General features: G+C 34.1%; 2 protein-coding genes across 4 annotated transcripts; one reads left to right on the top strand and one right to left on the bottom strand.

The window, feature by feature from the left end:
* The first annotated feature begins 10388 nt into the window (after window positions 1-10388).
* Window positions 10389-19697, top strand: LOC106764747 (pumilio homolog 1). 2 transcript variants are annotated; one of them, XM_014649113.2, is made up of 9 exons: window positions 10389-11444; window positions 12637-14135; window positions 14217-14358; window positions 14533-14640; window positions 16530-16742; window positions 16846-16956; window positions 17305-17499; window positions 18525-18699; window positions 19263-19697. In XM_014649113.2, exons 1-9 carry the CDS (start codon window positions 10854-10856, stop codon window positions 19307-19309), a joined length of 3081 nt encoding a protein of 1026 aa, XP_014504599.1. In that variant the 5' UTR covers window positions 10389-10853; the 3' UTR covers window positions 19310-19697. The 2 variants fall into 2 exon arrangements, with proteins under 2 accessions (XP_014504599.1, XP_014504598.1); XM_014649112.2 differs by having other exon boundaries at window positions 12634-14135.
* Window positions 19698-20475: 778 nt separating this feature from the next.
* On the bottom strand, window positions 20476-22074 carry LOC106764541 (protein RADIALIS-like 4). Of its 2 annotated transcripts, none has more exons than XM_022781661.1 (2): window positions 21583-22074; window positions 20476-20683 (listed from the first exon to the last, which is right to left on the bottom strand). In XM_022781661.1, the coding sequence occupies exons 1-2, from the start codon at window positions 21855-21857 to the stop codon at window positions 20644-20646; spliced, it is 315 nt and encodes a 104-aa protein (XP_022637382.1). In that variant the 5' UTR covers window positions 21858-22074; the 3' UTR covers window positions 20476-20643. The 2 variants fall into 2 exon arrangements, with proteins under 2 accessions (XP_022637382.1, XP_014504297.1); XM_014648811.2 differs by having other exon boundaries at window positions 20476-20671.
* Between the last annotated feature and the right edge of the window lie 416 nt (window positions 22075-22490).

Below are 22490 nucleotides of genomic sequence, written 5' to 3'. Positions count from 1 at the left end.
TTTCAGTTTGATGTTGAACTTTTAGCCAGTAGAATCATGTGCGCTTGGCCCACAAAACATAAATTGGATTCATTCACTTTCCATTCCACTCCAAACACCCACCTCTCTTATTTGAAACATGTCCCATATTAGTAAAACTATATTACTATTTCAGAATATCATATTTGATATTCCAATTGAATGTTAATATACAATGTTAAGGAATTTCTTATCTAACACATGTCTTTTTTAATAGCTCAAAAGAAGTTATTACAAGAGGTTAATTGAGAAACACATGGTAAGTATTTTTTGTTTAAAAAATGTTTTTTTTAATAAGTTTGAGAGATAATAAGGAACTACATTGTTTTTTTAACCATGTAAATTTAGCAACTTAAAAAATATTCATTTTAATCCATGGAAATTATAGATAAAATATATTGAAATAAAAGTTTAAGAAATGAATAATACTTTTAGTTATAATTAAAAAGAATATCAAAATTATATGCTCTGAATTGTAACAACTCCTAAAGTTAAAGGAGAATCATGTATTATAAGATAGTGCAGTACAATGAATAAAGCAAGTGAAGATTTTATCCCAAAATATATTTCTTCATGGTATCAGAGCGGAAATTTTATCCTGAACCATGACCTCATCCAGTCAATCATCCTTCACCATTACTGGTGAGAACTCATCCTCAACCGGATCCTCCCTTAGCCAAATGGCTATGGATTCCTTCACTCCGCAAATTACAAACCATAAACTCTCTGGTCACAATTATCTTTCCTGGTCACAATTATCTTTCATGGTCACAATCCATTCGTATGTTCATTCGCGGAAAAGGAAAATATGACTTTATTACCAGTGCATCCGTTCAGTCTGCTGAAACCGATGCTTCATACAAAAATTGGATTGCAACGAACAGTATGGTCCAATCATGGCTCATCAGTTCAATGATGTCCGATGTCGGAGAAAATTTCTTGCTTTACTCCACCGCAGCAGAAATTTGGGAAGCTGCTAAGTTGACCTATTCGATTGCAGATAATACCTCTGAACTCTTCGAGACCGAGAGCACTCTACATGATCTCCGACAAGGTGATAACTCTGTCACTGATTATTTCAATTCATTGACTCGGTTATGGCAGAAAATCGATTTATACGACACTCATTCATGGAAGTGCTCCGAAGATGCCCTCACACACAAACGGGTTGTTGAAACGAAGCAAGTTTTCAAGTTTTTATCGAGTCTCAATAAAGAACTCGATGAAGTTCGAGGATGCATCATTAACATCAAACTGTTACCCTCTTTATGTGAGGCCTTCTCTGTTGTCCGTCACGAGAGGAAAGTTATGTTGAAAGAGCAGATTGTAGAAGCGCCAAACGAAACCTCAGCGTTGAATTCAGTTGATTCCAGTGCCTTCGCAGCAAAGGGCCAAACCGATAACAGACCACGCAAAGGCAGGCCGTATTGTGACCATTTTCGTCGTCCGGGTCACTCACGAGAAACATGCTGGAAAATCCATGGCAAGCCGCTTGATTGGAAACCTTTCAGACCCACAAAAGATTCATCAAATGTCAATGCTTCCGTTACAACATCTGCCTTCAACAAGGAACACATGGAAATTCTTCAACGACTTATCAGTGGAATTCATTCCACGACCATAAAGCCCTCCTCACCTCCGCCGACAACCTTTCATGGATTGTTGATTCTGGCGCATTAGATCATATGACTGGTAACTCGTCTCTATTCTCCACATTGAATTCGTGTAATTCGATTGCCACTGTGACAATTGCTGATGGAAGCAAGTCACCGATAAAGGGAGTTGGAACTGTTAAACTTTCTGTAAAACTCACATTGACTCAAGTTTTTTACATTCCTGATCTTAAGTGCAACCTCTTGTCAGTGTCAAAATTAAATAAGGATTTGAAATGTTTAATAGCATTTGAAAGCAATTTGTGTCTGTTTCAGGAGCGGGAGTCAAGAACGATGATTGGATGTGCTAAACTCATAAACGGGCTCTACCATTTTTCTGCAAATAAACCAAGTCATCATCCTCATCCACGAGAGTCAATATCACCGTCTTATCCTTGCTTCTTTTCTTCAAATAAAACTGATAATGTTATGCTTCTTCATTATCGATTAGGTCACCTGAATTTTGGGTATCTCAAACACTTGTTTCCAAATTTGTTCATTAATAAAAAGGTGGATGATTTTTTCTGTGAAGTGTGTTAGTTGTCGAAACATACTCGTGCATCTTCTATTCCATTACCATATGTTGCATCAAAACCTTTTTCAAAAATTCACTGTGACATTTGGGGAGCCTCCGAAGTCTCTTCAATCAATGGAGCTTGGTGGTTCCTCATTCTTGTTGACGATCATACACGTCTATGTTGGGTTTATCTTATGAAAATAAAATCCGAAACCATATCAATAATCAAACAGTTTCACTCAATGGTTGTTACTCAATTTCAAACTCGAATAACCAATTTTCACTCGGATAATGCAAAAGAATTTTTCAACAAAGACCTTAGCAATTTCTTCTCATGTAATGAAACTACTCATACGAGTTCATGTGTTTACACACCTCAACAAAACGACATTGCAGAACATAAATTGTGTCATTTGTTACAAGTAGCCCGGTCAATCATGTTCACCTCTCATGTTCCTAAGTTTTATTGGGGTGATGCTATTCTCACCTCGACATGTTTAATCAACCAAATGCCTTCAAGAGTCCTCAAGTTCAAAACACCATGTCAAAAAATCCAAGAGTTATTTCCAGTTTATCGATTAGTTTCCCGAATTCCTCCAAAAATCTTTGGGTGTTCCTCTTTTGTCCACTTATATAATCAGGGAAAACTTGATCCAAAGTCAATTAAATGCATATTTGTGGGATATTCACCAACTCAAAAGGGTTACAAATGTTACTCTCCCTCACACAAAATATTTCATCACCATGGATGTTACATTCAATGAACAAGAATCCTTTTATCCAAGCTCTTGGCTTCAGGGGGAGAAACAAAATCATGTTGAACCCTCAATCTTGCCCTCAGTTTTCCCAACACCCATACCCTTGCCAACAATCGAACCATCTAAAATTTCACGTCAGTTTGACGCTGCCAGTCCAACCACTGCAAACACGAGTCCGTCAATTCCAATTATCCCAAACACGAATCAGTCGAGTGTCCCAAACATGAGTCCATGTCCGACAGAAGAAGATAGAGCTCGATCACATATTCAATCTAAGTTCTTGACTTCTGACACTAAGCAACGTGAAGAGCAACCAAGTACTATTAATTCATCTCAAGTTCCTAATTTTAATGATACTAATGTGGATATCCCAATTGCACTGAGAAAACAATCTCGATCATGCGGCCCTTATCGGATGGAGGACTACATATATTATGGATATTTGTCAGATAGCCACCATGCATTTGTATCCTCTCTTGATGCAATCCAAATTCCACAATCCATTGAAGAAGCTCTTGGTGTCACTGAATGGAAGCAAGCCGTACAGGTTGAGATGAAGGCTCTGGAAAAGAACAACACATGGGAGTTAACAGCTCTTCCTCCGGGTAAGAAAGCAGTGGGTTGTCAATGGTTGCTTACGATAAAGCATAATGCAAACGGAATTGTGGATAGATTAAAAGCAAGATTGGTGGCAAAAGGGGTACACTCAATCCTATGGCCTGGACTACAGTGAGACATTTTCCCCCGTAGCAAAACTTAATACGATCTGTGTTATACTTTCTCTTGCAGCAAATTTAGACTGGTCATTACATCAATTTGATGTGAAAAATGCCTTCCTCAACGGTGATTTGGAAGAAGAAGTATTCATGTGTATTCCTCCCGGTTTTACTACTCAACAAAATCAAGGCAAAGTATGTAGATTCAGAAAGTCATTGTACGGGCTGAAGTAATCTTCTAGAGCATGGTTTGACAAGTTCACTAAAGTCTTAAAACAAAACCACTACAGTCAAAGTCTAGCCGACCACACATTGTTTACTAAACACTCATCATATGGGAAGTGCATCATCCTGAGTGTGTATGTAGACGACATTGTAATCACGGGAGATGATTTCAAAGACATAGCTCGGCTTAAGACTCTTCTTGCTGCAGAATTTGAGATTAAAGATCTCGGTCAACTACGATACTTCTTGGGAATGGAAGTTGCTCGCTCTAAGCAAGGTATTTCGGTATCTCAAAGGAAATATACGATGGATCTACTCAAGGAGATTGGTATTATCAATTGCAAACCTATTGATACCCCTATGGACCTCAATCATAAACTGTATAGTCGAACAACTAAAGTCGGAGTTGATCGAAAACGATATCAAAAGCTTGTTGGAAAGCTCATATATTTGGTTCACACTAGACCTTACATTAGGTTCGCAGTAAGTATGGTAAGTCGTTTCATGAACAACCCATCTAAGACTCACATGGAGGCTGTTATGCAAATTCTGAGGTATTTGAAATCATCCCCAGGCTTGGGTTTGTTATTTAGAAAGTCTGACAGACGGGGAGTTGAAGTGTTCACAGATGCTGATTGGGCTGGCTCTCCAATTGATAGGAAATCAACCTCGGGTATGTGCACCTTTACTGGGGAAACCTTGTTACTTGGAGGAGCAAGAAGCAAACCGTCGTTTCTCAAAGTAGTGCAAAAGCATAACTCCGATCTTTTTCGAATGGTGTATGTGAGGGATTATGGATTCGTAGATTGTTGGGTGATATGAAGATATCAATCAGTGGATCGATTAAGCTGAATTTTAACAACCAATCTACATTGAGTATCGCCAAAGATCCAGTACAACATGATCGTACCAAACATATCGAGATAGACAGACATTTCATCAATGATCACATTGAGAGCAAACAGATTTCGCTGAATTTCGTGCCTTCTAAACACCAAGTTGCTTATGTGCTTACCAAGCCACTTCCATGCGTGAACTTCACTGATATGACAAGCAAGCTTAATCTAGTTAACATCTATGATCAAGCTTGAGGGGGAGTGTTGGAAAATAAAGATCAAGATTCACTGTATACTCTAGGAAATATGTGGAAATCTTGCATTTAATTTTTGATTGCTAATTTGTTGTGATTAGATTAGATTTTTTACTATTATTATTCTTTCCTAATTATATGCTCTGAATTGTAACAACTCCTAAAGTTAAGGGAGAACCATGTATTATAAGATAGTGTAGTACAATGAATAAAGCAAGTGATGATTTTATCCCAAAATATATTTCTTCAGTTAAAGCCTATCCTAGCGAGTTCTGGCCACTTTTGTTTCTATTCTACTCATTGTCGGGCCACTATTGGACCACCCAATCTCTATTATCACGCACGAGATGTCTATACCTCGGCGTGAAGAAGGTGTGTTGGAAGTTCCACATCGACTACAGATAAGGCCAATCTATAATATATAAGTGAGGTCCAAATCTCACCTTACAAGCCGGTTTTGTGGAGTTGGGTTAGGCTTAAAAACCTACTTTGTAACAAGAGTGATGTCGCTTAGCATCATCGTTGTCGATCTTCATTGCCGCTGCAATCACGAACATCGTCAATGCTGATTTCATTCCTTTCTTCTGTTCCAATTTTTTAATGGAGAGTTGAGTGAACATGGAGGGTTGATGATGAAGAAAACAAATGTAATGATTTATGGCCATAAGGAGTTTGGGCTTAATCTCCAACATCACTTTATATACCAATTTTAGGTCAGGTATAAAAATCCTTTTACTTAATTATCATTAATTACCAACTTTCTACACGAGTTCTTAGTCTAAACTATATAGAAAGTCTTCTATTTAATTATCACATATTTACCATTTCACTTTCTATACTAGTTTTGGTCTAACCAGTATAAAAAAATCTCATATTATTTACAAAATTATCACTATATCACTTTTTATACTTGATAGATTAAAATTGATATAATATGTCACTATAAAAAAAATATTTTTTGCACTAGTAAAATATGATTGAAATTAACTAGACTCGTGCTAAATAAAATTAAAATATTTATATATATATATATATATATATATATATGATCACGATGTCAAATCATAACAAAAATAATTAAATGAGTTGAACTAAAGATGTTTTCTTAAAATTTTATATAAATTTATTCATAGTCAATTATTATGTAATCTCTTGTTTTGTTTATTTTTTTCAAACTTATACAAAAGTTATATATTAAATCAAGTCAATATGTCTTCATGTTTAGCCAATATTATTGTTTATATTTATTTATATACATCTTTTACTAGAATGTAATAGTTGATGTCACTTCATTGTATATTTCAATAAATGTTTATTCTTTTATAAGAATGATGTGTAGTCATAATCAAAGATATTTTGTATTTAATTGTAAAAAAAACATATACAGAAAATAAAAAATAAAAAATCATTTTTTATTGATTAATAGTACAATTTGTAAAATTTAAGTTTTGTAAATCAATCAATTTATTAAAAATAACATTTGTGTATAAGTATGAAATTCACAATCGTTAAAATAATTATGATATATATATATATATATATATATATATATATATATATATATATATATATATATATATATATATATATATATATATATATATTAAACATAGTCTATCATAACATCATATGAATGATAATAAAAACACTAATGAAGAAAAAATAATCCACCAAAGACAATGTGGTTTAATTAAAATATTGAAGATTTCAAATATATGTTCGTGATATTTGGGATGTGATTTGATTAAAATATTGAAGATTTCTAATATAGTTTGATATTTGGGGTGAGCTTTTTCATTACTCACAAGTTACAAAGAATTTTATAAAATTTTAACTCAATTACTTATCTCTTAGCAAGTCTTTACTCAACCCACATTTACAATTATGTTACTAACTAAATGTTCAATCATTCTCAAATTAACAAAGTTTTTATTTATAGGCAAAAGTTAAACCAACATAACTAATTTTGCAACACGTGTATAATATGAATAAGGCATGGGACAATATCACTCACTCTTAGTTTAAACATACATATTAAAAACGCTTTAGTCTTAATAGACCTATAGAGGATTGAACCCATTATTAAAAGTATATGCTATGGATATAAAATACATAACATCCATGGCTAGATAAGATGATCTTTCTTAAATAAGACTATTGCTCAACTGTCGGTGACTTAGGGGACGACATGGACGACACTCGTCCATGTCAACTATATATTGTCTCTCCTACCGGGGCCATGCTAGTGGCTCGTGGCACATTCTATGAGGCAGCCACTATAGTGCATGGTATGAAGATCAGAGAGGATGAGGTCAAGATCACAGTGGATGAAGTTGTCATACCAGGTGCCATTGTTCATGTGCCTACAGAGGAGTTTGTCACTATGGCACAGGCGCATTTAAGTGTTTTGCCGCTTGGACTAGACATTTGGTTGGTGTTGTATCTGACCCCCGGTAAGCACTCCTACTATATACTTCTCAATTTTAAACTTTACTTCTTATTGACGTTAGAACATAATCATTTTTTTATGTAAGAGCAAACAGAAAAAGAGGGAAGTCCTACACCGAAGAAGACTCATTTATCTGAGGACGACCCTCTTGGTTCATTAGATAAGATTTGTAACATCATTGCAGATGTGTCGATGATTGTACCATGGGATTCTACTACATTTGGAAGACAAGTTGAGATCTCATTGTACTTGCATCAGTAAGATGTTAGGGAGCTTGCATCAGGGAAAGAAGAAATTAATATTACACTTGTTCATCTGTGGATGATGTAAGTTTATGAAAACTTTTTTATATAAAATTGATTTATCAAGTTACTTATATCACATCATTTATTGATTTCAGGTATATGTTTGGTGTCAGTAACAAGATGGGGTTCAATGATGTATATGGGTTCATTAACCCTCAAATGACTCTTGAAGTAAATAGATTTGATGACATCCAAGCATACATCACCAATTGCTTTGCAATGGGGAAGGAGATATATTTTCTTCGTTATATACTTGGGTAAGTGAAGTTTGTTAACTTTAAAGTTTCATTTATGATTTTAGTATATGACAATTAAGTTATTACAAATTTCAAGCGTCATTACCAACTACTTGTGATCTCCATACCGAAAAACATTGTTGTCTGGTTTTGTTCATTGCATAAGTCTCCTCCCAACCTTCTTAGACAAGTAGTAGAATTGTAAGAACCTCAATCCTCAATGTTTGAACTTTCTTTGTTATATAAATGTATGCTAAAACAATTTGTTTAATAGTTCCCTTGCAGCACATATGATGTTATCTGGGAGATTTACTACTACAACTAAAAAGCTTGAATGGATGACCCTTAAAGTTTGGTATTTTAGTCTATACTTTGTTACATTTTGTACCATTCCAATGATGTTACTTAACATTTTACAATTATAATGATATATTGTAGTGTAATAGACAAACCGAATCATACAAGTGTGTGGTTACTACATCTTGTATTGAATGATGACCATTGTTCACATGTTACCAATTTCTTAGATAATTTTTGTTTAAATTCTATATAAAACTTATAGAGGAAAAGAAAAAGAAAAGAAAAATAAATTCAAAAAGAAAAGAAACATTAAAAAAGAAAAATTAACTTTGATGAAACTAATTTCTTTATGAAAATTACTAAAAGTAATCCTAATTAGATGTGTCATTCAACTGGGCGACGTATCATGATTCTTTTATTTGAAATATAACTCAAAATAAAGTCTTAAAACAAAAACTAATATCATAACAACTTTAATTATTAATTAAAAGAATATTAAATTTTGTTTAAAATATTAACTATTATATAAAAATATGAATAAATTTTGAAGTAGTTTTAAAATTCAATTAATTAGTGGCAAAATAACTTATTTCTATCTATATAATTCACACTGAGACAGAATAATTTGAAAACAACAAAACTAAATTAAAAATTAACTGAACACACTTGCACAAGAAGAACCTTATTTCTAAACTGTATTAAATACAGAAAATATCTTCACCACTATGAACAATGATTTTTACTTATATATGAGAAGTTGGTGGATTTTTCATTGGATGATTGAAATAGTCTTAAACTTTGTCAGTTAATCTTAATCCTTCTATCTCATGCCAAAATGTTTATAAGATAGACACGTGATACCCTAAATATTTAATCAAAACAAAATCAGAATCTGATATTGTTTTGTTTATCTAAAATTTTACATATTATTTTAAAGGGTACTACTTACAAAAACAAGAGGCACAATTCCAGGATCTTCACCACTTTAATAATTTAATAACTAATCAAATATTATATAAACAAAGTTTCATATAAAAAAATTAAAAAAAATTATATATCACTAATTAACTTGTATATAAATTATTTATACCAACTATTATATAAACAAGATTTCCCCAACATAACATTTTATAAATTAAAATTAACTTATATATATAAAAGTAATATATAACAAATTAATATATATATATATATATATATATATATATATATATATATATATATATATATATATATATATATATATATATTTATTGTGATGATGATACAGATGAAATTCAGTAAAACCATCTAGATGCCGTGATACAAATTTGAATACATCAAATTTATTAATTGAAGATTGCGTGAATTCTAAGCTGATGAAAAAAATATAATTAATTAAATTTTAAATATTTACACAATTTTTTTCACATGACATATATTATTTAAATATTTATCATTATGCTACTAAATTATATTAATATAACTAATTAGGATATTTATTTAAAACCACAATATTTCTCATACAACATGAAGCCAAATAAAATTCTCCATCCAAATAAAATTACATGCACAACCATGTTCCAAATAATTCATTCTAAATTAGGTAAAAGCCATGCATCTTTGTCTCTTTAATTTTCCACAGTTTATATATAAGTAAACCATCTAAATCTCTTAAGCACATCTCACGACATAATTTTAGACATTCCACCGCTTCAACAATTATAGCAAACACAAAAGGCAAAGTGTTTCAAACTTTGAAACACCGAATGTTGAAAAAGATTCATTCTTCATATGTTGTGTCTCTAATTTTTTTTTTTTCATGACCAAGAAGTTATTTCTTGACTATATGATATGAAATAATCAGAGTAAAATTGTTATAATTAAATTTGATATAGAATTTGAAATATAAATATGCATGTAATATCGTAAATATTTGAATTTTTTATCATTTATATCATAATAATCTTATTTGGTAATGTATGTTTTTTTTTTACCAAATCAAATACTAATACCTAAGATATGATTCTCCATTGTCCGAGGATCGAACTGTGGATAATGTTTTATAAATTCACACGGGTTTATGTTAGAAGGAAAAAAACAAAGTGGGTGCTTAATACAAATATAACATATACTACAAACCCTAGAAGGGTGTAATAACAAATCTGAAGCAATTAATCAGCACCCTCAATCTTGGATCAAACGGTTGGAGAAGGACAAACTCTCGTACTTATCACTGCCACCATCTTCACACTCGCAGTCTCTCCACTGTTTCTGTTTAGCTTCTAACATGGACCAACACATCGTCGATCCTCCGCGTTTGTTCTCTTCACTCTGAAGCCCGATCCTCATTTTGATTCCTACATAACAAAATAATCACAAAACTCACCAATAAAGTTGAAGCTTTTTTCGCTATTCAACTCTCATAACTCTCGGTACTGAAGCCTGTAACCCAAATATAAGAGAAAAAACAAACCTTGTATTTTTGGGCTTTTGGATTTGCAACTTTTCAGACTAGAACAGTTTCAAACCAGTTTTGAGTTTTTTTGGTTGAGTTATTGTCTGTGTTTTTTTGTTTTGTTGGAGTAAAGCTTTTCTGTGGGGTGTAATGGTGAGTGACAGTTACGATAAGATGATATCTGATGTGGCAATTCGATCGATGTTGAAGAACGGTGAATATGCAGGTGAAGATTTGGGGGTTCTGAGAGAGAGGGAACTCGCTCGGTTGCGAAGTGGGTCAGCCCCTCCTACTGTAGAGGGGTCCTTGACGGCGGTGGGAGGGTTGTTTGAAGGGTCTCCTGCTGCGCCTGGTTATGGTGGCAGAAGGGGTTTTGGGAGCGAGGAGGAGCTTCGTGCTGATCCCAATTACGCCAATTATTATTACTCTAATGTGAATCTGAACCCGCGTTTGCCGCCTCCACTGGCCTCGAAGGAGGACTGGCGGTTCGTGCAGCGGTTGAGGGGTGGTTCTAAGGTGGGCGGTGTTGGGGATAGGAGGATGACCAGAGATGATGGTGGAATTGAAGGGGGTGATAACAACCCTTTGTTTTCTGTGCACCCTGCTGGGTTTGGTGTGAAGGAGGAGGGTGGTTTGAAGCACCGCAAAGGCGGTCCCGAATGGAGTGGTGAGGATGGGTTGATCGGGTTGCCGGCATTAGGCCTAGGGAGTAGGCAGAAGAGCATTGCAGAACTGTTTCAGGTGAGAGTTTTGTTATGTTTGTAAATTGTAATTTAAGTATTGAATGTGTATTATGTTTTGTTTCTCTAATGTTCATATGCATGTTATTTTAATTTAGTTGTTTTGGTTATTGATGGTTTGTTTCTTCTCTAATTGAAGGGTAAAAGTTTGTGTGCGAATGTGTGTTTGAGTTTGTGTTTATAGGATGGAAAGCAATGCATCACTGTTTCTGGCTGTGTGGAAGAACCCTCAGAAGTGAGCCTCTTGAGATTCTCCATGGTCAGATTATTCAACAGTGTGTTCTACCAATGTCTCTGTGACATGGACAAACCAATTTTGTGATAGTGTCTTGTTCTTTCTTCCCTAGTGGTTGGATTAATCACAAACTGTCAGCATTGAATTACATTTTGAGCTTAGTAACCAGTCTTAGATTATTCACAAACTGCCAACATTGCCAACTACATTTTGAGCTTAGTATCCTATCTTTGGAATTAGGTTGGTTCAAGGATAGGCAAGCAACTCAGCCCAAATAATTGTTCTAAATCCAAGAGGGTTCATTGATACATTCATTGGCTTTGTTTTAGGGTTTGATTGAGAGTTGGATTTCAGAGGTCATTTATTTAATGAATTATTAAATTAGAGATTTTTTTTTTTTTTAAAATAAAGAACTTTCCTGGTCTTAAACCTCTTTCTCCTCCCATCTCCTAGTGTTGACTGAGCCTGTTAGGAATCCCTAACTCACAACTACTTCATAATATGTTTCCTCCTATCATACACATTATATCCTATCAGAGCCAGTATTCTTTCTTGATTAAGCTGAGATATAGTGATTTGCAATGGAATTTGTGGATTGTAAATTTATTAATTTTTGAATAGTGGTTCCTCTTATTTCTGCTTCAGTTGGATGCTGTTGTTGACTTGTCTATGCTTAACAGGCACGTGTTTTAGTGGACTATTGAGTCACTCTACCTTTATTGCATATTTTTGTTTTGCTTTGATCATTCAAATTTTGTTTTGGCTGACTAGCCTTTCAGTTTCTAGTTGTGGCTTAATGTTGAGGAGTTGCAATTGTGTGAGCTTGAAATTTAATTTTTTTTATTTATTAGTTAGCTTGGCAATGAAATGATGTTATGATGTGTGGTTATCATAACTTGTATTATGATTTTATGTCGTTGCATTGTCTCTGATGTTTGTTGCCATACTTTCTCAGCAGGATGAAATAAATAATGCCTCATCTGGATCTAAGCACCCTCATAATCTACCCAGCAGTAATTTATTTGATGACATTGCTGAAAAATCTGAAACCCATGCTGCTTATGTGCATCAAGAACTGAATGCCCTGCGGTCTGGTGGAAATAAGCTGGGCATATCTGCTGTCCAAAATTTTATTGGTTCTGGACCTCAAACGTATGCTTCTGCCTTAGGTGCCTCCCTATCAAGGAGTAGCACCCCTGACTCTCAGCTTCTACCAAGAGCTGCTAGTCCTTGCCTTCCACCCATTGGTGATGGCAGGTCCAGTTCAGCTGATAAAAAAAGTTCTAACGGTCAAAACTTGCTCAATGCTGTCTCATCTAATTTAAATGAGTCTGTAGATCTGGCGTCTGCTTTGGCTGGTATAAATTTATCCACAAAAGATATAATAGATGATGAAAAACATTCCCAGTCATCTAGGCACAGTGAAGATTATACTCACAGTTTTAAACAGCAGCCTTACTTAAACAGTCCTGATTCCATGGCTTTTCAACGTCATTCTGCTACCCAATCCCATTTAAAAGTGAATAAAGCCAGCAGTTTTGGATTGGATCTGAATAAATCGTCAGGGTATGCAGATGAACAGCTAGAACCCCACAAAGCTGGTGGAATTTCTCTTAACACGCATTTGAAAGGACATTCTGCAGCAACTTTTACTAGCAGAGGTAGTTCACCTGCTCACTATCAGAATGTTGAAGATATCTCATATCCAAACTATGGCATGAATGGATATAGTGTTAATCCTCCATCACCGTCTATGATGGCAGGCCAGCTTGGGAGTGGGAATTTGCCTCCTTTCTTCGAAAATGCTGTTGTTGCTGCATCTGCTCTAGGATTGAATGCTATGGACTCTAGAGCACTGGGAAGAGGTGTAACTTTAGGACCTTTATTGGCTGCAACTGAATTACAAAATTCTAGCAGGCTTGGAAGTCACCCTGCCGGTGGCAATCAGCAGTTGCCTTTGATGGACCCTTTGTATCTTCAGTATCTGAGATCGGGGGATGTTGCTTCCGCTGCACAGATTGCTGCGCTTAAGGAATCAGTGGTAAATAGGGAATGCACAGATTTACTTGGCCTCCAAAAAGCTTATGTTGAGTCTTTGATTGCTCCCCAAAATTCACATTTCAATGTTCCATACCTTGGTAAATCAGCTACCTTGAGCCCTAATTCTTTTGGAAATCCTTCATATGGTCTGGCCACATCATATCCAGGAAGCCCACTGGCTGGTTCCCTTTTCCCTAACTCCTTCTATGGACCGGGTAGTCCAATGAATCAAAGTGAACGAAATATGCGTTTGTCCGGGATGAGGAATGTAGTAGGGGGTTTCATGGGAGCTTGGCATTCAGACACAGTTGGTAGCTTAGAAGAGAATTTTGCATCTTCCTTGCTGGATGAATTCAAAAGTAATAAGACCAAATGTTTTGAACTTACAGAAATTGCTGGGCATGTTGTTGAATTCAGGTACATACTGGTGATCTACTTTGGTTTGCTTCTTCAGATTGAATATTTAGCTAACATGTTTTCATGTTCTTTCTTCAACAGTGCTGATCAGTATGGAAGCCGATTTATACAACAGAAACTTGAGACAGCCTCGATGGAAGAGAAAAACATGGTTTTCCATGAAATCATGCCACAAGCACTTTCTCTAATGACTGATGTCTTCGGTAATTATGTGATTCAGAAGGTACTTTGATATTTTCTTTGCTATATATAGAATCTCGCTCTATTTCAATTCTCAACTTGTATAGTGTATTTTTTTCATAATTGTTATGTTCAACTGGGTATCAAATTCATTATTTAAAGCAAAAAACTATGAATTCATTGTATACATGTCTAACAAAGTGCAATTCATGTTTAGTTTTTTGAACATGGAACAGCAGCACAAATAAGGGAACTGGCTGATCAGCTTACGGGTCATGTGCTGACCCTGAGTCTTCAAATGTATGGCTGTCGGGTTATCCAGAAGGTCCGCATATCAATTTATCTACCTTATTACTGTTTACATAATTATATTCTGTGTTTTGTTTTTCATTATACGAATTCTTCTGTTTTGAGTGTTGGATTGAAGTTTGTTATGCGGTAGTCAGTCATGCTGTTACAGTTCTTACCCTCAACAATTAGGCATAGTATCACATTTGGTTATCACAATGATAGTTGTTGTGATTGCAGTAAAATTGTGGCTGCAACAGCTGCCACAATGTAATGTGGGCATAATCTCCGTCTTCTGGTCTGCTCCTGCCTTGGGTTGGGATTTTCCAATCAACCCAGCCTGTTTCCCAGCTAAGACCTGCCATTGGTGTTTGGTTGTGTTTCATCTGCAGCTTCTTAAAGAAGCTATCCCTTTTGTATAGATGATACTGTTATCTAAGGTTTTATGAACTAATACTATCGGTTAACTAGCTTGTAATACCCACCATTAAATGCTTCTATTTGCTTAAAGATGAAAGCATTAACTATTTTCTGAATTTTAAATAATAATTGTTTTACTTTTCATTTAATACATTTAAATTTGATTCCTTACTATGCTCAGGGCACTCAATTTTTTTCCCAGTGGAAAATGAACCTATTCAGAAAGAAGATATCATTGTCCTTTTCTGTTGGTAATTGGCAATGTTGTCTCACTTTATTAATAGTCATAAGTAATAACTCCTTTTTTTTTTTTATTTGTGGTTTGTTTGGTTGTGATTTTAAGACTTGTTATTACTATCAGTGCTATACATTGTTCAAAACATTCTGACTAATGTGAATGGTGATTTTGTTTTAAATGTATTGGAACTTCCTTTATTGTTTTTATTAATTTACGATACAAAACTTTAAAGGATTAACTTTAAAGGACTATTAATGTTGAAGTAGTAACGGCGAATGTATAACTGTTATAGTGCTTTTTGAGCTTTGAACTTTTGTTATAAGTTATTTATATGGTATCTGGTACCTTTGGTATAGCTGTTATTCCATGACTTTGCTACAATTCAGAGGTTGCTTGCTACTGTGCCTATCCAAGATGGATGACTAGATGTTTTTGTGCCAAAATTTGCTGAGAAGAGTAATGCTTTTCACTGTTAGATACTATCTGGAAAGGCTAGGAACACGTCACCCTGGTATCAGACAAACTGTTACTAGAACTGCCTTTACACTTGCTTTCTTGTTAATAAGAGATACCATGTTGAAGGGTTGTTTAGGCACCCTGTTGAAATAATCACAACGAGCTCCACTTTTATCTTTATTTTATTTATCTTGGCAGGTATGTTTTTCCCCAACATTTCCCATTTTACTTAATGGGTTGGAGTGTGGGTTTGAGAGCAACCTAAGTCTTCTAATTATTTTTTCATCATCTTAATGTCAGGAAAGCTGGGGTTTCTTTTCTAATAGTTTTGTTGACTTGACTGTCTATGAGGTTTTAAGTGAGAAAAATATATTGGGTGTTATTTACCTTTTTTTTTTTTATATTTGTGGGTGCTCTAATGACAGTTTTATATTTTATAAAGGTGACACAATAGTTTAACAAATCTCAAGTCTCGTTAGGATAGACTTTGATACCAAAGTTGAAAACTAAGAATTATTTTATTGATATCAATTATCCAAATTACATTCTCATCATATCTATTTGTAATAACCAAACTTTAAAAAGGGATAAAAACTAAAATTAGTTTTTCCTAATTACTATGGGAGATATTGAGAATATTTTTTATCCCATTAAATTGTTATGTACAACAATATGTAATTGCTTATTTGTGTGTGAAACTGATATTGTCTTGTTATATTAATGCTTTGAATTTAGGGTGCTGTTGTGATTTGTGTGGGTTGATGGTAAACTCAAGAGTTATTCATTTTGTTTTTCTCTTTTACATTATGTAGGCTATTGAAGTTGTTGACATGGATCAGCAGACTAAAATGGTTACAGAGTTGGATGGTCATATCATGCGTTGTGTGCGTGATCAAAATGGAAATCATGTCATCCAGAAATGTATTGAATGTGTACCAGAGGATGCAATCCATTTTATTGTTTCAACGTTTTATGATCAGGTTGTGACATTGTCAACTCATCCTTATGGTTGCCGCGTTATACAGGTTAACTGTTGCCTCTCGTGCATTTGTGTAAAAAATATAGCTGGATTGCTAGTTTGTAAGATCAACATCATAGTTCTAAACTAGTCATATTTCAAATGTGCAGAGAGTCTTGGAGTACTGCCATGATACAAAAACACAACAGATTATGATGGATGAAATTTTGCAATCTGTGTGTATGTTAGCTCAAGACCAATATGGAAATTATGTTGTGCAGGTTTGTTGCATTTCATTTTGGTTTTTGCTTATTATCCGGTGGCCACAATTTGTGATTTTGTTCTCAAATTTGAAGGTCTGCACCTTCCTATGCTCAAGACCCCAATTCTCTCATAAATGCCAAGACACTCCTGTCTTTTTATCTCACTTATTTATTGGAAATCTGAGTTCTTTCTTTTCTGTCTCAACAAACTGACAGATTTTAGCAATTAAGCAACAAGCTTACTCCCAAATTACCTACAGACTTCTGCTATGCATTCTTCTCTGATGCCTTTTTTTTTAATTACCTCTTTAGATTTCAGTCATTTCCTTCAATTCAATTTTTTTGATGCTTGGTTAAAATTTGCAGCATGTACTGGAGCATGGCAAACCTTATGAACGCACAGCTATAATCAAAGAATTAACTGGGCAAATAGTGCAGATGAGCCAACAGAAGTTTGCCTCTAATGTCATAGAAAAGTGCCTTACCTTTGGAACACCTGCCGAGCGTCAAGTCCTTGTGAATGAGATGCTTGGTTCCACTTATGAAAACGAACCCCTGCAGGTTTGTGCATGAACTATGTACAGATCTTTTGTCATGCGTTATGCTTCTTTTAGAAATCTTTCCTTATCTCCTGCTGAAAGTAGAGCTGGATGTATTATATACTATTTTGAATATCCTTGCCCTTTTTCACTCTGTCCATTTTATCATTTATTTTATTCAAGAAGGTTTTTCATTGTTCTGGTTGTTAGGAGTTTAAGGAAATAAGCTTCGTGTGAAATTTGTTTGGATTGCTGAAGCGATTCATAGGTTCAGGTGTTTACTAGCCCGTCTTGTTCTTGTCAGAGTGTGCCACGTCACCTTTTTCTTCATGAAAGATCCATCACACTACAAATTAGGCCTCCCTATTTTCTACCTTATTAAAGACTATCGTTAGCTGATTTGCTTTATAGCTTTACCCCTCCACTGTCGCCTATGAAAATATGTTGCTGTCTGAGATGTCATTGGTATGTTCTATTTTTGCGAAATGCCAAAAGGATAGGGGCGGAGGAGGGTTGGTGGTGGTGCCAAGAGTAGGATATGTCCCTCTTCCCCCTTTAAACATTACATGTTTCTAAAATGTCATGATAATATACCCTTTTCTTAATGTCCGCCTTCCCCTAATAATTTGTTCTATACTTTTACATCCTAAATTATTTCCTCACTTCTTTATCCATGGTGGTGTGGAGTTATTAATGCAATGTAAAATCATACACTCGATATATTAAATTAAGGTTTGAAAGTATTTGCCTTAAAAGAAAATCAGCTTCCAGGGCCCACTTTTATTTGTCAATTTATGGTCTTGATTTGAATATTAGTCGACGTACCAGTTTGATTCACAAGTTTAGTCTTATACTCAATAAAATGATGGTTTCTCAGGTTGTGATTATGACTTAACCGTGTTGTAAAAAAAGCCAGGATGGTCTTATTCCAAAAATTAAGTTTAGTTTAAGTTTTGTTCTGTCATTTTCTATATTTAATATTAATTGATCTTTTATGTCGGTTAGTCATTTATCTACTTTTCTCATATATTGCCTGTATGTTTTTAGATTATGATGAAGGATCAGTTTGCAAACTACGTTGTACAGAAAGTGCTGGAAACCTGTGATGACCAGCAGCTTGAGCTAATCCTTAATCGAATAAAGGTTCACCTGAATGCCTTGAAGAAGTATACCTATGGGAAGCACATTGTTGCCCGTGTAGAGAAATTGGTTGCTGCTGGGGGTATATTTTCTATCTCAAATTTACTTTTCATTTTTGCTCTTATTTATCTATTACTACAATTTCGTCAAGTAGGCTCATACATTCACAAAACTCGTATAATACTTAATTTCCTTTCCTTTTAAAGATTGTACTCTATCTTTATTTAGCAGTACAGTTTCCTTGAAAATTTGTTTCTGGACTAAAGTGATATTTTTTTGGTTACAAAAATTTGCCTATGCGTGTGTGTGTGTATATATATATCAGCTTCCGTTTTAAAAAAGTTATTCAACCGTGAGGTTTGGTATTCTTGTACAAACTTTTTATTCAATCAACTACCATATGAAGTAGGGGTGATATATCACGTCTGGTAGTGTTTTACAATTGATGAGTCTATCTTTAATTACTGTATGCAAACAAGATGAATTACTTTCACTTGCCGAAGGATGTCTAAAATGTAGGCTTGTCAGTGCACTTGTATCTAATGAATTGACTTCACATAATTTAATGACATTTTGCATTGTGTATTATCTATCTTTAGATGTTATTTGATTGTGTACTTAACCTCAATTTTGTGTGGTATGCAGAGAGGAGGATTAGTATTTTGACTCTAAATCCTGCACAGATGGTATAGAGAATGTACAGCTAACTGAGGATAATAGAAGCACCTGCTCTTTTTTCTTTTCATATGTGGTATTGCTAATGGCCCTGTCTGTATTCAGGTAGTGAAGTAATAATTAGTTGTACTTGAAATTGTACATTTGTTAGTGTGAGGATAATACAGCTAGAATCAGGTTAGCCGAGGCTGAAGCTCGGGCTTGGTACTGTTAATGGCCTTGCCCTGCCTGATTCTCTCTCATGCGGCAGGGATATAATATTATTTATGAGCTAGTTTTCATGTTGTAAAGGGAGGTGATGACTGTACAAATTTTACTAGGTTATCAGAGTCCCTGTATTCGGGATCACCAAATGTTTTGACATATGAGGCTTTACTTTCTGCCCTATGTTAACCTTTTCTTCTATCCCCCTCCACATTTTTGCCTCTTGCTTCAATTTTTCTTCTCACTTCTTTCTCTTGTTTTTTATTATTATTTTCTTCAATTCTAATCTAGTGCATTGTGACCTCGGTTTTGCACCAAAGTTAGCTATGTATTGAATGTGTTTTCTTTGTATGAGTTCTCCATTTCAACAATCAGATTGTGTGGTCGACAATGCTTTGGTTTGTCATAATCAAATCAGTCCGAGCTTGTTTTTATTATTATACTTTAATAATTGAAATGACTGTTAAAGCAGTCTCTTTTCGTTTCTGGGAGAAGTTCAAACTCTGGTGTATGTAAACCTTTAAAATTACAATTATTCTTAATGTCAAGAAGAAATAACTATATGCATCTCTTCAATGCACTCAGTAAGTAAGCTCACGATTTCAATTGTTGACTGAAGTTTTCATCAGTTGGATAAACGTTTCTCAAAACTTGTTGGCCAAAAGCAAAATATATTAATTTAAATTATTTAATCTGAAATATATATGTGTAAAAGATACTACTGTTTCAAACGTTTCAAAACTTGCTTCTTTTTGTTGGTGACCTGTTTCCGTTGATGTGTAAGTGAGATAATATCACAGAACACATTGTTGTGGAGATGAAGCATTGGATCTGTAACAACTTTTGAGAGCACGTCTCCTTTGGCATTTGTTACTTTTTTCCTTGCAATGTGAAAAAAAAGAGGGGAAATTCCCAATATGTCTCCATCAAGCTTATTTCTTTTCTTTTTAAATGATCTTGAAAACAGAAACCAAACACTATCAAATATGTCATATTGTTCACATAGTATCTGAACTGTAAAGAGAAGTAAAGTGTTGGATGTTTGTTGGACATAAACAAGGAAAACAGAAGAAGAAGAATGTTTGGTCTTGCATTATGTGTTGTTCCAACTTTAGTGGCTATAGAGACTTGAGTTGACTTGGTCACTTCACTGCTGATTGAGATACTTTAGAGGCCTGCCATATAAGCTACATTGTGTTAATGAACAAAGAACACATATCATCATGCATTATGCCTTCATTAAGAAAAATCCCAACATTCACAATGTAATTTTTTTACATATCTTTATCCAATTAAGTTTCATATCTAGAGTATAAGTTTTATTAATACTGCAAAAAGCTTTATATTAGCCTTACAAAGAACTAAGTCTATTTATAACTTATTTTCATCCTGCTTTCTTCTCATCAATTCTTTAAAATAAAGCTTTGAAAATAATGGAAGTAAAACAAAAGCATAGTCTTATATATCATCACTAGGAATATAAGATCTTAAAAATTTAAAACCTTGAACAATCCACAGTAATCTCTGTCATCCACAATTCTGCTCAGGAATTTTATGTTGCTACATTTACTACATCTATATATATATATATATATATATATATATATATATATATATATATATATATATATATATATATATATATATATATATATATAAATGTGTTTTTTTAACATCATTTTGATCATTAAAAAAAGTTAATTTTTGTAAAAGAAAACAATAAAATAGTAGATATAAAGTGTGTGAAAATTTTTGTTGAGTGTCAAAATAACCTGTCCATAAAATCAGATCATCAGTAGTGGTGATACCATGTTGGCTTGTGGTAAAGTTATGTTTGAATAACTTTTCTGTAATTAATTAATATATAATCTAATTCTAACTTGTGAATAGGTTGATTTTAGTTGGTAAGAAAAAAGGGAATCAGTCTCCCTTTGTTGTATTTATTAAAAATGAATGCTTAATGAAAAGTTAAAGAAAGAGATAAGAAAATGGAGATAAGCATTGCATGTGCATGAGGGGAAAGATAGAACAGTAAGAGAAGAAAGAAAGAGAAATTTGATGAAAGAAAAAAGTGTGAAGGTTTTACCTCTCTTGATGATTAGGTTGATGATGAGTGGAGTTGTTGTAACTGGGGATTGGAACACGACCAGATTCTATATGCCTAAGGTCTTCGACAAGGATTTCATAGTGTTTCTTAACTTCCTCAACAGATTTATCACCAAGCATGTTGGCTATGTTCTGCCAGCGATCTGGGGTGTCTTGATCGTAGAAAGCAAGTGCTCTTTCGAATTGCTTGTTCTGCATGGGTGTCCAAGAAGAAGAGTTAACTTTGTTGGTGTTGTTGTGGGAGGTTGAAGCCATGAGTGGAAGGAAGGAAGATTAATTAGGGTATGTTTGCATGCAATTTGGAAATGGAAAAAGAGAATTAAGTTAAAATGGGGTTGGAATGGTGTATGCAATGTTTATGAAAAGGTGAAAGGATTGGTGGATGATGCATAGATGTGACCTCTAAATGTAGAGTGGGACAACATACAGCTTGAGTCTTGTGATACACAAAACACTTTTCATAAATTAACTTCTCTTCTACATACTTTTCAATCTTTCTCTATGTCTATGTGTTCTGTTAATGAGATCAGATAAAGGGTTATAAAATATTCTTCTATTATTTCCTTTAACCATTCTTGTATGTAAGGTTTGGAGATAATCATGAAACATTAATTAAATTCAGGAGAATATTATTTTAATACCTAACATTTTTTTTTTAACAAAATACCCTTAAAAATAAATTGTCAAATGGTATAAAAAACAGTTTTCTCAAATTATAAAAAAGTTGTGCAGAAATAATTATCAGTCACTTCAAAGATGGGTTTTTGGAGTGTCAATTTATTGATCCATTTTTGAAGAGGAAAGTTAAAATCTACCCAAGTATAAGGTGGGAAGGGGATTTTCTTTTTTCTTTTTTAATTTTTCTGATAAGTATGCTTGAACTTCTCT

The sequence above is a fragment of the Vigna radiata genome, chromosome 6, assembly GCF_000741045.1.
Source record: "Vigna radiata var. radiata cultivar VC1973A chromosome 6, Vradiata_ver6, whole genome shotgun sequence".
NCBI classification, from domain to species: domain Eukaryota; kingdom Viridiplantae; phylum Streptophyta; class Magnoliopsida; order Fabales; family Fabaceae; genus Vigna; species Vigna radiata.
Note: the sequence above shows the minus strand (reverse complement) of the source record. Positions and strands in the feature narration are given on the sequence as shown.

What these genes read in the sequence shown, in the direction of transcription:
- LOC106764747 (XM_014649112.2), top strand. Translation starts at nt 10,854, where the DNA reads ATGGTGAGTGACAGTTACGATAAGATGATATCTGATGTGGCAATTCGA. An exon ending in GCTGTCGGGTTATCCAGAAG is followed by an intron (nt 14,641 to 16,529) that starts GTCCGCATATCA and finishes TACATTATGTAG; the next exon opens with GCTATTGAAGTTGTTGACAT. An exon ending in ATGAAAACGAACCCCTGCAG is followed by an intron (nt 17,500 to 18,524) that starts GTTTGTGCATGA and finishes GTATGTTTTTAG; the next exon opens with ATTATGATGAAGGATCAGTT.
- LOC106764541 (XM_022781661.1), bottom strand. Translation starts at nt 21,857, where the DNA reads ATGGCTTCAACCTCCCACAACAACACCAACAAAGTTAACTCTTCTTCT. An exon ending in CAACCTAATCATCAAGAGAG is followed by an intron (nt 20,684 to 21,582) that starts GTAAAACCTTCA and finishes AACACAATGTAG; the next exon opens with CTTATATGGCAGGCCTCTAA.